At 26.7% G+C, this 13,691-nt stretch overlaps 4 protein-coding genes across 7 annotated transcripts; 2 read left to right on the top strand and 2 right to left on the bottom strand.

Annotated features, from left to right (window-relative positions):
* Positions 1-114: 114 nt before the first annotated feature.
* LOC127062107 (eukaryotic translation initiation factor 2 subunit 3, Y-linked-like) lies at positions 115-7,970 on the bottom strand. 3 transcript variants are annotated; one of them, XM_050989776.1, is made up of 9 exons: positions 7,764-7,940; positions 7,175-7,238; positions 6,852-6,962; positions 2,303-2,536; positions 2,055-2,213; positions 1,621-1,850; positions 1,339-1,483; positions 571-740; positions 115-480 (listed from the first exon to the last, which is right to left on the bottom strand). In XM_050989776.1, exons 1-9 carry the CDS (start codon positions 7,833-7,835, stop codon positions 244-246), a joined length of 1,422 nt encoding a protein of 473 aa, XP_050845733.1. In that variant the 5' UTR covers positions 7,836-7,940; the 3' UTR covers positions 115-243. The 3 variants fall into 3 exon arrangements, with proteins under 3 accessions (XP_050845733.1, XP_050845732.1, XP_050845731.1); XM_050989774.1 differs by lacking the exons at positions 115-480; positions 571-740; positions 1,339-1,483; ... (1 more) ...; positions 2,055-2,213; positions 2,303-2,536 and adding an exon at positions 2,546-5,587 and having other exon boundaries at positions 7,764-7,970; XM_050989775.1 differs by lacking the exons at positions 115-480; positions 571-740; positions 1,339-1,483; ... (2 more) ...; positions 2,303-2,536; positions 7,175-7,238 and adding an exon at positions 2,544-5,587 and having other exon boundaries at positions 7,764-7,927.
* Positions 7,971-8,519: 549 nt separating this feature from the next.
* On the top strand, positions 8,520-9,495 carry LOC127062122 (28S ribosomal protein S18c, mitochondrial). Its single transcript, XM_050989820.1, has 3 exons — positions 8,520-8,864; positions 8,942-9,149; positions 9,261-9,495. The coding sequence occupies exons 1-3, from the start codon at positions 8,730-8,732 to the stop codon at positions 9,350-9,352; spliced, it is 435 nt and encodes a 144-aa protein (XP_050845777.1). The 5' UTR covers positions 8,520-8,729; the 3' UTR covers positions 9,353-9,495.
* On the bottom strand, positions 9,154-10,294 carry LOC127062121 (uncharacterized). Of its 2 annotated transcripts, none has more exons than XM_050989817.1 (3): positions 10,022-10,294; positions 9,726-9,930; positions 9,154-9,657 (listed from the first exon to the last, which is right to left on the bottom strand). In XM_050989817.1, the coding sequence occupies exons 1-3, from the start codon at positions 10,174-10,176 to the stop codon at positions 9,466-9,468; spliced, it is 552 nt and encodes a 183-aa protein (XP_050845774.1). In that variant the 5' UTR covers positions 10,177-10,294; the 3' UTR covers positions 9,154-9,465. The 2 variants fall into 2 exon arrangements, with proteins under 2 accessions (XP_050845774.1, XP_050845773.1); XM_050989816.1 differs by having other exon boundaries at positions 9,726-9,933; positions 10,022-10,291.
* Positions 10,295-10,388: 94 nt separating this feature from the next.
* LOC127062119 (U1 small nuclear ribonucleoprotein A) lies at positions 10,389-12,335 on the top strand. Its single transcript, XM_050989812.1, has 3 exons — positions 10,389-10,550; positions 10,720-10,961; positions 11,045-12,335. Exons 2-3 carry the CDS (start codon positions 10,725-10,727, stop codon positions 11,501-11,503), a joined length of 696 nt encoding a protein of 231 aa, XP_050845769.1. The 5' UTR covers positions 10,389-10,550; positions 10,720-10,724; the 3' UTR covers positions 11,504-12,335.
* The last annotated feature ends 1,356 nt before the right edge of the window (positions 12,336-13,691 follow it).

Here is a 13,691-nt window from a genome sequence, read left to right as displayed (position 1 = left end):
CTTTTCACAATTACTTAATGATCATCGAGATATGACTTTAAAACAAAAATTCACTAGAAGATTAAATGTAAGTGAAATAAAAAAAAGAAAACAACGAAACACAAATAAAACGTGTAAGATAAATGGCATGATTTATTACAAATATTGCTTACAACTATATAAACCCAGAAGGCTTAAGTTATAAGACTGTTATTAATTTACTTAAATTTTTGTCGTTGTCCTCTCTTTGCGACGTTAAAGAAATTACTTCCCATCGAGGACAGGTTCTATCGTTTGTCCTCCACAAATCTGACCCCAACCAATTAAACGCCAATGTTTCTCGACACGACGCGACAATGCAATCTTTTCGTCGATTTCTGTACATACCGGACTCGTCAAACTTATTTTAGCTAAATCAGCACGAGTAGCTAAAACTCGACCACCAGTACTAAGAGAACCAATGTTCACTAGCAATACTTCATTTCTAGATAATTTTGGTACCTATAAAAAAAATAATATAAGATCTCAAATGATGGAAATTATAAATCATGAAAAAAAATAATAATAATAATAACGTAATAAAAATCTTACTCTCGCTCCTTTCTTATCACCCTCCGTTCTTACACCCAACAAACGTTTCAAAAGATAGTACGATATTTCAAGTTCAATGAATATTTTAGGTAATGCCCCGACAGCTCCTAAAATTTGTCCGACTAAACGATCAGCTCTGCACAAAGTTGGTTCGATTTTCGTTCCAACACCTTGAAGAATTATAGATCATTGTACTAAATTGATATCGCTAAGCTCTTATATAAATCTGTATATAAATTAAAACTGTTTTAAAATAGAACTGCATTAAAATAAAACTGCATATAAATCTACAGATATTGTTTTAAAAAGTTTCATTTTCCGTGACCTCACAGATGTAATTCAAGGAATCTTAGGAGTCATAAGAATTGAAAATTTAATTTTTCCTTTCTTTTTTTTTGCAATTGAAAATGCGAAGTCATAGAAAGGAAAACTAAGAGGATATATTATTGGAATTGATAATTATAAGAACGAAATCTAATTACTTATTAAAATGTATAGAACTGAAGGTAACCTTTTCAATTCTGGTTGTACATTTAGAATCGCAATATGTAGTATATCTTTCTTATTATTCTCATTTCGTTTAATTTCTCTTCGATCCTAAGATTTCTTATATCACTTCTGCGCAATCTTTCTGCTTTAAAAAGGTACATTAACATTTTATCTTATCCTGGAATCACAGGAAATGCAATCTTGAATCTAATGTACTAGGAGTATTACAAAAGGCGCTCCTTATTAAGTAATAGATGATTAATATAATCATTAACTCACCTATCAGACCACCAGGAACTGCAAATTGTAGCTCGTTCTGTTCGGCAAATAGCGAGACGATACGTGAAAATATAGGACGACACGTTAATTTCCCTTCGCTATCTTTAGAAACTAATCCAGGTCGGACTTCGATTTCCATGCCAACCTGTAGCAACATAAAATTTATTAAGAATTATTTATTAGAAAATTCGAAGATAGAAATAATGATAGATTTAATAAGAAAAATAGAAACTATTAGAGATTTAAATAGAAAAAGAGATATCAAAATATTATGGAAAATACCTTCAATACACCTCTTAATATACTGCCACCTGCCACTCCACCTTTGAGATCGTCCACTTCGCAACCAGGCTTATTAACGTCGAACGATCGGATAACGATCAATCGTGGTTCTGACGTAAAATCTCTAAGTGGGACCGGAATTTTTTTTGTTATGTACTCGCACAACACTTCAATGTTATATTTCAGTTGAGCAGAAATTGGAATAACAGGAGCTCCTTCTGCTACAGTACCTAATTTATTTAATATAATAAATTATTAATATAATAAATTATTTAATAAAAAGTAACTATATAAATAATTGTCTCAAAAATAATTAATGACAAACTATTATCAAAATCTTTTTTATTTTATATATGTTTATTTTATTTATTTATTTATTTATTTATTTATTTATTTATTTATTAATATTAATTATTATGACTATGTAATGTTACCTTGAACAAATTTCAATATTTGTTCGTACTGTTCTTTCGCCTGAGCTTCCTTCACTAAATCAATTTTATTTTGCAAAATGATTATGTGCTTTAACTTCATGATTTCGATCGCAGCTAAATGTTCGGAGGTTTGTGGTTGTGGACACGATTCATTGCCAGCTATGTCGAATAAGAGAAATTATTTCAACGTTAAAGAAATTGATTATAATTTCGAAAGAATAATTTTATTAAAAGTTTATCAATGATACCAATTAAAAGCAATGCAGCATCCATAACGGCAGCTCCGTTAAGCATAGTTGCCATAAGAATATCGTGTCCAGGACAATCTACGAAGGACACATGTCGAACCAATTGAAATCGTCCAGGACAAACTGGACGTAAGCAAGGAAAGGAATCATCTTTACTAGATCCTCCTGATATGTAACAAGCCGGCCTTGGACATTTTTCATTATCACACTTATAAATTTTTGCATTCGCATACCCTATAACATAAAATGAAAATTCAAAAAAATTCGATAATGAAATTTTTATCTGATCAAACGTAAAGGAACAATTTGTATTTTACGTGATCACGTAAAATGCAAAATAAAAAAAGGAGAGATAAAGGAAACGCGATAAAGATTCCTTCATATTTATTACTCGACATAAAAATAATATAAACAATAAAAAAAAGAAAAAAGAAAAATAAAAATATGTATATACAAACCTACATACATACATATATACATGCATGCATACATATATGCATACATACATATATACATACATATATACACATACGTATCATACATACGTGCGTACACAGATACATATGTATATATAGATGCACACACGCACACGCACACATATATATATGCATATGTAACGACAAATATTAAGTTTATACAGAATTATAAAAAAAAATATATATATATATTCTGAACAATACTTTTACATATCTCTAAAGTATTATTTATAATTCAATCTCTTTGAGAGATTGTTTATACTTTTAACTCGAAACAGAGTAACACAATTACGTATCATGAAAAAAATGATAAAACATTGTTTTACATATTTTCTTTTTTACACTTATGTCCTAGATATTTCTATGTTCTAACTTCTATATCTAATCTATAATTCTATATCTAACTTCTATGGTAATTAATTGCAAAAAATTGATTCATTGTATTAATTCAAATAAAACAATAAAATCGTAATATTACATGCAATAGATATAGTTTTCATTAGAATTGAATTTCTCTACAAATACTACTGTTAATATGTTAAATACAGTTATGGTTTAAATCCTTTCTATTTATTGATATAACTTTTCTTACAAGATATAATGCGAAAACAATATAAAATGTTACTTTTACTCTGCATATTAGTATTCCAAAATGGAATATCTCGTCATGTACCATCATCATTTCTCTTTTCGATTTCTTTTACTTCTAATAACAATCAGATCTTTATTGATGTTTTAAAAACACCAATTTATCGTATAAAAAATACAACAATAATAAATACGCATTTTCTCTTTCTATTATTATCATTTCTCTTGCATCATATTCTAACGTTTTTAAGATATTGTAAAGTTATGCAACATTAAATTGTCAATTATTTATGTATTCGATGAAGTAAATGCATTATTACATTCGCGAGATACCTAACGGTGAATGTATTGTTTTTAAATGATTTAAATACAAAAATAACTTAACTTATCGAAATACTAATTAATCAATAACATTCAATACATGATGAAATCTTGGTGAAATGAATAAACTATCAATTTAAATTATAGATGCACTATGATGTAATCTTCATGATTTTGGACGAAGATATTCTTTTTAAAAGTATTTCTTGCAATATTTTTTAAAATAAATATTTTCTACAATTCTTAGCACCACACTTGCATAACACTTTATTAGCGATGATTCTCGAGTCCTTAATATCGTTCTGCATCACGCGCGTTGTTTTCAAAGGTTGAAACATATAATCAAATGTAATTTCCTCGTTCTTTTCGATATCTCTCGTGGCGAATAAGGCAAGTTTCGGAAGATTAGGATCGAGACAATTGATCCAAACACCGTAAACCGCCAAGTTAGGATCACAGGAATGATTGATGAAATGCGATATGTTACCATATACAGCTGCATCAACCGTATAAAGACATTGATCGTCGGTTTCGTTATAGTCCAGATCAAAAAGATATGTTCTACCTGCAGCATCATATTCTTTACCACGTTTATCAGCTTCCTCGCTGGAGATTACTTCACCTACGTATTGTGTTACAAAGGAACCCTTTTTGATATTTTGCAATGTTTTTACACCCCAACCCCTACCGTCCTTAGTTTTAAAAATACAAAACTTTATATAGGCACCACGTTGAATAACACGATTTGGACACGTCGAATCACATTTACATTGTTTGTTACATTCGTATATCGGCGTACCTGGTTTAACGCGAATTTTTCCCTTCGAAGTATACGGAAAAATACTATCGCTTTGTACTGAACAACATTTCGTATTAGAACTACAATTAACACAGTCACAACCAATCGGAGGATCTTCGGGTATCACTACTTCCTCGCCCGGAAGATAATCTTCTATGTAAAAAAAATCTTCCGGAGGACCTTCAAGATCCATGAGATTTTCTACAAATATTGATGGCTTCCCTTTACTAATACTATTCATCTCGTTTTCCCAATCTTTTAATAAGTCTAATTGTTCCCTTCTTAAGTCGTACAACATATACCGCAAAATATTTGTTTTAATATTTGCCATCTCCTTATCTTTTCTTACATGATTAAGTTTCAAAAAATTGTTTATAATAGAGTAAAAAGTACTTTCATCGATTACAGCGCGATCAATCGACTGTCCTTCTTGCTGGATTTTATTTAAAAATTCGTAAACGTCTTGCTCCGTTGGATAAAATTCAATTTTTTTTTTTAATTTTTCGAATAACTTAGTCCTGCTCGTCTCGAACTCTTTCAAAATTTCATCGCAATTTGTCATATTCTTCAATGGTTCCCACGTATTATAATCGTCGGACCAATCTTTCCACTTGATCAAATACGACGTTACACCATTTATTTTTTTCTTATTTAGGATTTTCTCCACTTCCCAAACGTCCTTTTTAGGTGTTATCTTTAATTTGACGTTATTATTATGCGAACTACTGTATTTAATATCTTCCAAAACGATTCGTAGTTCTTTCAATTTAAATTTCGCGACATCATACTTCAATGAAGTGTCAATGATACTGTTACATCTTGCATTCCTTTTGTAGTATACATTATTTGGCGAATCAAATTTTTCCATATTTCGACGATTTACATTCATCCTACTAAATCTCCTTTCTTTTCTATTTGAATTTCCGCGTAAATTGGCACTATCTTCACTGTTGTCTGGATAAAAACTGGTTTTCTCATCAACTTTTGGCTGCTTCAAACGCTGTTGGACACTTACAGGCGAAAGTGATCTTTTTTCAGATGTAGAAGACGTTTCACCAGGAATATCTGCATGTTCCATATTGCCTCTCTCTACCGGATGCTCTGTAATGCCAAACATTTAAACGACGTCATTCACTCCGAGCTAAAGTTCGATTACTGTGTATAATTGTGTGATTGTTCTTAAACATCACCATAATCTCTAATCATCACTTTAATCCTCTTCAATCTTCTATACATTAGGAAATTATAATGTTTCAGTGCATTTTAATTGAATTTTATGTGTATTCTTATAGTCACTATTATAATTATTTCAACTTAATGAATATATTATTATTACTTTATACATAAAAGTATTATTTTTTATTAAAGTAATATTTCAGATAATATTTTTGTTTAATAGTGTAAAAAAGAATATCAATATCAATTTCATTTGTAATCTTTATTTTCATTTCGTAAAAATTAATTTAGTTATAAAAATTATTACCTATAAATATTATATAATATAACATATGTATAGGCTTAATGTATACTTAAAATCCATATGAAATTCTCCCATGATTTTTCTAAATAAATAAACGAAAATTATTTCCAAATGTTTAAGAGAAAGAATTTGTATAAAAAAGAAGTTTCATGAATTAGGCTGCAATTACAACTACTTCATTATTATTACATTAATTATTATTACAGAATTTTTACTAGATAATTTACTTGAAACATTTAGTTTTGTTAATTACAATCACATAATATATACATTTATATAAATATATATATATATATATATATACACATACACATATATATATATACACATACACACACCCAATTTGTACTTACTTATATAATTCTAAACAATTTATTAACTGCATACTTAAGTATTATTATAGGATCATTAAAATTTTCACTTACCTTATATTCCTTCAATTCAATCATTATTCACACTTTCAATCACTTTCAATCACAATAAAGAATTATATTATTTATGAATTGTTATATTCATTACAAGATAACTACATTTATAGTAATTACTACTGAACAATTTGTTTTATGAAACATAGGTACATATATTCTAAGAAACTTTTAAAAAGTTTATTGTATTGGAAATAAAGGAGAAATATTGTATATTATCAAAAATGAATGTCTCATCCCTTTCTTTATTAACCGCAAAACTTGCACTAAATGCAAGTACATTTATAATAATTAAAGAATAATATTGTTATAATATTAAAATATTACTTTGCAAAACCCTACTATATTATCAACATATTTTGAAAAATAAGTAACTTTCAGAAATTTAATATTATAAACGACAGAATGTTAAATAAATAACAATCTAAAATAGGTAAAATTTTAACTAAGCTGTACTCACCAAGTTTAATTGTGATATTTCTTTCCAATTCATTTTTAAAGCGTACAGTTTGCACACCTGAGATTGCCTTAACAATTGTAGATTTTCCATGCGCTACATGACCAATGGTACCTTTAAAAAATTATAAAAATAAATAATTAATTATAATACCATAGAAATGTTCAATAATTTTATGAAATAATATTACAATAATTTACTAAACAAATTTAATAAAATATATATCATTTATAAAAATAAATATCTTTTCATTTAAGTTTTAATATCTTCTTTCTTTATTTAGATATAGTTTAGATAATATTTCAGCTTTGTTATAATATATTTACCAATATTTATTGTAGCTTGCCTGCTAATGACTTCACGAGATAAAGCAGTTAATGTACTGACATCCTAAAATTTAAATGAAAGAACTGATTAAAATATATAACAAAGTAAAACATTATTAATATAAATAAAATATTAAATGTGATAGTATAATAATAATAATATAATATAATATAATATAATATAATAATAATATAATAATAATATAATATAATAATAATAATAATAATAATAATAATAATAATAAAATAACAAGGTAGTATCTAACAGTATAATATAAACATAGTACTATAAAGCTGAACATAGACAATATGTTTTGAGTACACAATAGAAGTAATGAATTATTTTATATAAAAATGAAAATTTTTCTTGCAAAAATATTTATATTTCTAATGATTTCGTAATTTAAGGTTAATGAAAAAAGCATACATTAACAACTTTTAAGAAAAGGACATAATAATAATCTAACGTAATTTATACACTATGTATCAAGTACCAAGCATTAAAAAGTGAGGTTAAATTGAATTCAATGTATGTATGTATGAATCACTATTATAAATTCGTAAAGTTTATAAATATAGTTTTACTTACTAGTTTTGAAAGATCTTGTTTATATAAATTGGGTTGACCAGTTGTCACACCTAGCCCTTCTTCGCCTCCCATAATTGTTAATTCTACTAAATATATATTAAGTCGTCCACGCGAGATTCACTGTAAAAGAAATCGAGAAATCGTTACGCCCCGCTTAAAACGAAGTATTGAAAGGAATCAGCTTGAATGTATTCACATCCATATAACTAGTTACTAACCGGAAATCAAATGATATATTAATATAAGATACTAAATATTTTTGATCGATTAATTTCAAAATCTTTTAAAAATAATATAAATATATCTTGATAATAGATCGATAAATTTAATAATAAACTACTTAACCAACGTAAAAAAGATATATAAAGTATGTAAATACCAGTTTTGTTTAAATTTAAAGTTTTCCTTCGCTTTTACAATAATGTAATAAAATTTCAGTAATTTGAAATACGTTATTTTGGAATAAATGAAAGTCAATTGAATGATACAATGTAATGACTTACACGAAATTCTCTATAATCAGTCTCAATAATTACACCAATAGAACTTCTTTCTGCATTGTTGTGAATGATTTAATTATGACTCAAATATAATGAATATCGAAGAAAATTTTCAAATATCAACATCGAATATAAAACATTTAAAAATTTGAAATTGAAATAAATTTTTTTTTTAATATTTCCAATGATACTTGTGTATTACGTATCATTTCTAATTTTGAACATAGGAACATGTAAAAGAAATATTTTTAGTAGTTGGTAGTATCTGCTATCATCACATGTATTATTACTGATGAAAAATATTTAAATTTCTTTTTGTTTTTTATCAAATTTGACTGTAAATAACGGATAATTATTCAAAATTGTTTGGTTAATGCTCTGATTAAACTGTATACCTGCAGATTTTCAAGTTCTCCAGATTGTTTAAATATATTCTACACAAGATTATTGTGGCATAACCTACAAAATGATTCTCAACTATTGTTTTAGAAAAGTAGTTGAAAACTTTGTAAAAAGCAGAAATCAGTATTTCAATAGATTTGTAGGAAACATTTCAAACCAAGAGATGAAAAATGAAGAATTTTTAACAGAAGAAGATATGGTAAATTAATTTAGTTAGAAACAACGGTAATTTTATTCTTACTTTCTTACTTTTTTATAAACTTTCATTTATTACAGCCTGATTTAGATACAAATCCTTATAAGAAAGAAAAACAACAATGTTTATTATGCAGATTAAATATACAGCCAGATTTTAAAAATGTAAGATTGTTATCACAGTTTCAAAGTAGATACACAGGAAGGATTTATGGAAGGCATATAACAGGTTTATGCAAAAATAAACAAGAAAAAGTTGAAAGGGAAATCTTAAAAGCTCAAAATGCTGGTAATATTTATTAAGAACTAATTATTATTAGCTATTTATTAAGAACCAAAATGTTGGTAACTAATCATTTCTCTTATAAATATAATATAATATGAATTAATTTTTTTTAAGGTTTAATGGGATACTTTACAAAAGATCTAAGATATATAAATGACCCACCATTATTTGATCCTAATCGTCCATTAAGACCACATAAATACTGATATAAGATTATGGATATATACTTTAGATTTTATTAACAATGAAATAGTAATTTTAATATTGTATATAAAGTACTATAAAATTAGAAAGATAACAAAAAATATAAGATACTTCATTATTTAATAAATGTATCATTCTCTGTAGAGTAATGTACTAAAGATTTAGGTATACCCAATGATGATAATATTTCCTCCATAGTCATTACCTGTCCTCGTTTATTTTCTAAATCTTTCTGCAGTCTCTCTAAAGCTTCTTGACAAGCATATCTCCACTGTTTAATATCAGCTTCCAAATCATCAGAATTGTTCTTTGGATATTAAAAAGTTAATTATATTTGATATTATTAAAAGATTATATATTATGTAAAAGTCATACCTTTTTACAATATGAAATTTCATTTTTCAAAATTTCAATTTCCTTCTGTTTCTTCGATATTCTCTTTTCCAATGCTTCTAAATCACTTGGAAATACATTCATACTTTCATCAATTTCTATGTTTTCCATATCATTTTCAAGATCAAATCTTGGTATTTTTTTCATAACAATCATTTCTTGAGACAATTTTCGTTTAGTATTTTCCCTACTTAATATTAAATGAATTGTTTTTATAATAAATAAATATATATATATATATATACATATGAATTTCATTCTAAGAATATTCTACTTACGCTTGTGACTTAAAATTTACTTGTTCTAAATTTTTAATGTTAGATTTACGTTTGGGAGTCAGATCAGAACTGCTAAATAATGAACGAAACGGTTTGTTTACTGCTGGACTGTTTTTCAATTTCATATGTGTCGAAGTTATGGTTTTTTCACACATTTTGTAATAATAAATTTGTTACTGTTCACATAATACACAACTTATTAAAAATGAATACTCGTTCAATCAAATTCAAATAAATAAATCAATGTTACATGAAACTCGTTCTAAATTACGCATCCTAAAAATCATACTTGTTTCCCTGAAACCATGTGTTCACTTACGTAGGAAGAAATCACGGATTGGTGGAAAAACGAATAGTGATCATCCAATCAGCGTTGTGACATACAGCGACACTAAAAACACATTCGATCTGTTGTGTTTTATTCTAACCTCTTCATGGTATTTATGTCGATTTTTCTTCGCTAATAAAAGTGTTAATTATAAAACTTCCTTAGAAATATTAAATAATATAGAAGTTAACAATTTTTTTTGTAAGTATATAAGCTTTACTACATTGTTAACAATTATAATTTTTTGTAATTATATTTCGAAAATACATTATGATTTCTAAAAATCATTCAAATTTCGCCAATTTAAAATATTTTCTATATAAAATTATAATTTTTATTTTATATATATATAATAATATAATCTTTTCAGTAATTATGGATATCAGACCAAATAATACAATTTATATAAATAATCTAAATGAAAAGATAAAAAAAGAAGAATTAAGAAAATCGTTATATGCAATATTTTCTCAATTTGGACAAATTTTGGATATTGTAGCATTAAAAACATTAAAAATGCGTGGTCAGGCATTTGTTATTTTCAAAGAAATAGCAAGTGCAACGAATGCATTAAGATCTATGCAGGGATTTCCTTTTTATGATAAGCCAATGGTATGTTTGTTATATAAATATTCGTAATTTTTGAAAAAGTAGAAAAGTTTTATATATTATAATTGCTTTATGTGCATTTTCAGAGGATACAGTATGCTAAGACAGATAGCGATTTAATTGCAAAAATGAAAGGTACATTTGCAGAACGTCCTAAAAAACCAAAACGTGTAGTACCGGCAGCAGATGAGGAAGCAAAACGGGCAAAGAAGCGTGCTAAGGAACAAGCAAAACATTCACAGCAAATTGGATATCATCCTGGTGTGCCGCAACATCCAGGATTAGTTAATACAGCTGTACCTGAACAACCTCCAAATCAAATTTTGTTCCTTACAAATCTTCCTGATGAAACTAGTGAAATGATGTTATCTATGCTTTTCAATCAATTTCCTGGTTTTAAAGAAGTTCGTTTAGTACCAAATCGGCATGATATTGCATTTGTTGAGTTTGAAAATGAAGTTCAATCGGGTGCTGCTAAAGATGCACTTCAAGGATTTAAAATTACACCTTCACATGCGATGAAAATATCTTTTGCGAAAAAATAATTGCAAAGACTTTAATCTTAAGATTATTAATGAAATAAATATATGTAAACATTAAATGCATAAATAATGAAAAAATTATTAAACTGGATATGTAGTCATATTTTAATAATTTTTATACAATATAGTTTCTTGAATATAAAAAGTATTTATTATTAAGTAATAATTATGCAAAGATCAATCACTCTGTGAACCATACTTAAAATATTTAAAATATTTATCATGGTATGATAAACATATACACGATTTTGTATCAGGATACAACTGATCTTGCTTTGATTTATGATAGTTTTACAATTTAAAGCTATTCATTACTCCTAGTTTTATAATGATTTATGACAAAAATGACTACAGGCATAATTCTTTACCGATTTTGATAAACAAGATCGTATTTTACAAATGAAGGTTTAAGCGAGAGCATGGCTTTTCCGCATTTTTTAATATTAAATAAAAAATTTTATTTTTCTTGGCAAAAATCGCGTCGAAAAAATCTTTCGAGAATAGATAAACACACAATATATTCTTATAAACAAGATTAAGTAAAAATTAATAAGAATAAATAGGGTATGTCCTTCCCGTCTACAAATTTATCCGTCCATACAAATCATCCCAAATTCTATTGTTTCTTCAACTATCGCAGCAGATCTCGTGCCAGTATTGCATGTGCATACTTCGTCATAGCAAGTTCCTTATTTATTTTTCATTCCAAAAATAAAGTAAGTAAATTAAACATTAAACAAAAATCATTATCTCAATCATTATCTCAATATATGATATTGTTATGCGTTTGAATAAATAAGAATAAATTAGAATTAATAAGAAAAATAAAAATAAATGAGGACTATGTCGATATAATAGCGGACATAAGTATAATATTAAATATAATATTTAACTCGAAAAGGGTAAATAAAAATAAATAAAAATAAAGAAATAAAAAATTTTCAGTGTTTCTCTAAGAAATTATTTTAGAATTCTCCTATATCAATTTTGTTTATTTATCGAAGTATAATAAGCATGTAAAATGTAATTACTTTAATATTTAATAGGAATTAGATTGTAAATATTTTGGAAACAAAGTAAAATATATATTCGCTCGGTAATACTCACATCACATTAAATTTCGATATGTTGCAAGTAATACCGATTCAGGTCCCACCACGTAGAAATTGCTATATGTGGAGACCCATGGTCTAATGATAACTCTACTTTAAAATCTACTACGAAATACGAAGTAAATCATTGTCTATTCAACGCTTTTTGTGATTGATTTTAACTCGATAATATCGTGAGATTTATTTATCAAATCGAAAAGTAGAAAAGAAATGTTCTATATTCCACGGAATTGAAAGATTTTATGCCTTTCTGATCTAATCTAATTCGCAAGTTTTTTATTCAAGATAATATTCGATCTTAATTATTTTTGTTCGATCTATAATACTGAAACACATTTCTTAAAAATTTACTTACTACTTAAGAAGTTCATCGATGGCTCTTAAACATTTGTCCGTTTTAGGGTCAATTAAGGGTGGATGATCCATGAGTGATTGAAAATGAGAGAAGTCGATATCACTGTATATTAAGATCCTCTTTAATGACGCACTTACTCTAATACGATAATAGTTATTTTTTAACGGATAGTCACTGAATTTACTTTGTGAAATTTTACTGTCTTCTATAAATACAATCTTTGCAATTATTAAAAAAAACAAAATATTTTGCGAACAAATACTAACTCTACGACTGTATTGCACGTAGTAAATGCAAGTTCACTTGTTCTTTAAATCGAGAAACGTAAACGAATAAATATTATTTTTACTTCGCAATATTTTTATTTTAACGATACAATTAACGATACTTGATTATCTCATTGCTACGTGCGCGATTAGAATTAAATTCTGAAACAGAAAAAATAGAAACAAAATAATTAATATTATTGTTATAATAAGATTCGAAAATATTAAATAATTGTTTGATATGTATTCATTGTTGTAACATAACGAGTATTATATCCCCCAAGATGATAAATAACTAACCGATACCGACTTTACTTCGCAATTGTATGAAATTTTTTTAATATTAATTAATTACGAACGTAAAATAAATGAAATTATAAATCGTCTGTGCTTATCCGTATAGAAAGAGAGAACTTCAATGTTTACTCGTCAGAGTACCAAAGAAAACTGATCCAGTA

The sequence above is a fragment of the Vespula vulgaris genome, chromosome 3 (genome assembly GCF_905475345.1).
Source record: "Vespula vulgaris chromosome 3, iyVesVulg1.1, whole genome shotgun sequence".
Taxonomy (NCBI): Eukaryota; Metazoa; Arthropoda; class Insecta; order Hymenoptera; family Vespidae; genus Vespula; species Vespula vulgaris.
This window is presented reverse-complemented; position numbering and strand designations above follow the sequence as displayed.

Bases quoted from the DNA above. Each gene is read 5' to 3' on its own strand.
- LOC127062107 (XM_050989774.1), bottom strand. From the start codon at position 7,835: ATGGGAGGCGAAGAAGGGCTAGGTGTGACAACTGGTCAACCCAATTTA. The intron at 6,963-7,174 runs GTAAATATATTA...AATTTTTTAAAG, and splicing joins GCAAGCTACAATAAATATTG to GTACCATTGGTCATGTAGCG. The intron at 5,588-6,851 runs GTGAGTACAGCT...TTGGCATTACAG, and splicing joins AAATATCACAATTAAACTTG to AGCATCCGGTAGAGAGAGGC.
- LOC127062122 (XM_050989820.1), top strand. From the start codon at position 8,730: ATGATTCTCAACTATTGTTTTAGAAAAGTAGTTGAAAACTTTGTAAAA. The intron at 8,865-8,941 runs GTAAATTAATTT...CATTTATTACAG, and splicing joins TTTTAACAGAAGAAGATATG to CCTGATTTAGATACAAATCC. The intron at 9,150-9,260 runs GTAATATTTATT...ATTTTTTTTAAG, and splicing joins CTTAAAAGCTCAAAATGCTG to GTTTAATGGGATACTTTACA.
- LOC127062121 (XM_050989816.1), bottom strand. From the start codon at position 10,176: ATGTGTGAAAAAACCATAACTTCGACACATATGAAATTGAAAAACAGT. The intron at 9,934-10,021 runs GTAAGTAGAATA...TTTAATATTAAG, and splicing joins GTAAATTTTAAGTCACAAGC to TAGGGAAAATACTAAACGAA. The intron at 9,658-9,725 runs GTATGACTTTTA...TAATATCCAAAG, and splicing joins AAATTTCATATTGTAAAAAG to AACAATTCTGATGATTTGGA.
- LOC127062119 (XM_050989812.1), top strand. From the start codon at position 10,725: ATGGATATCAGACCAAATAATACAATTTATATAAATAATCTAAATGAA. The intron at 10,962-11,044 runs GTATGTTTGTTA...GTGCATTTTCAG, and splicing joins CTTTTTATGATAAGCCAATG to AGGATACAGTATGCTAAGAC.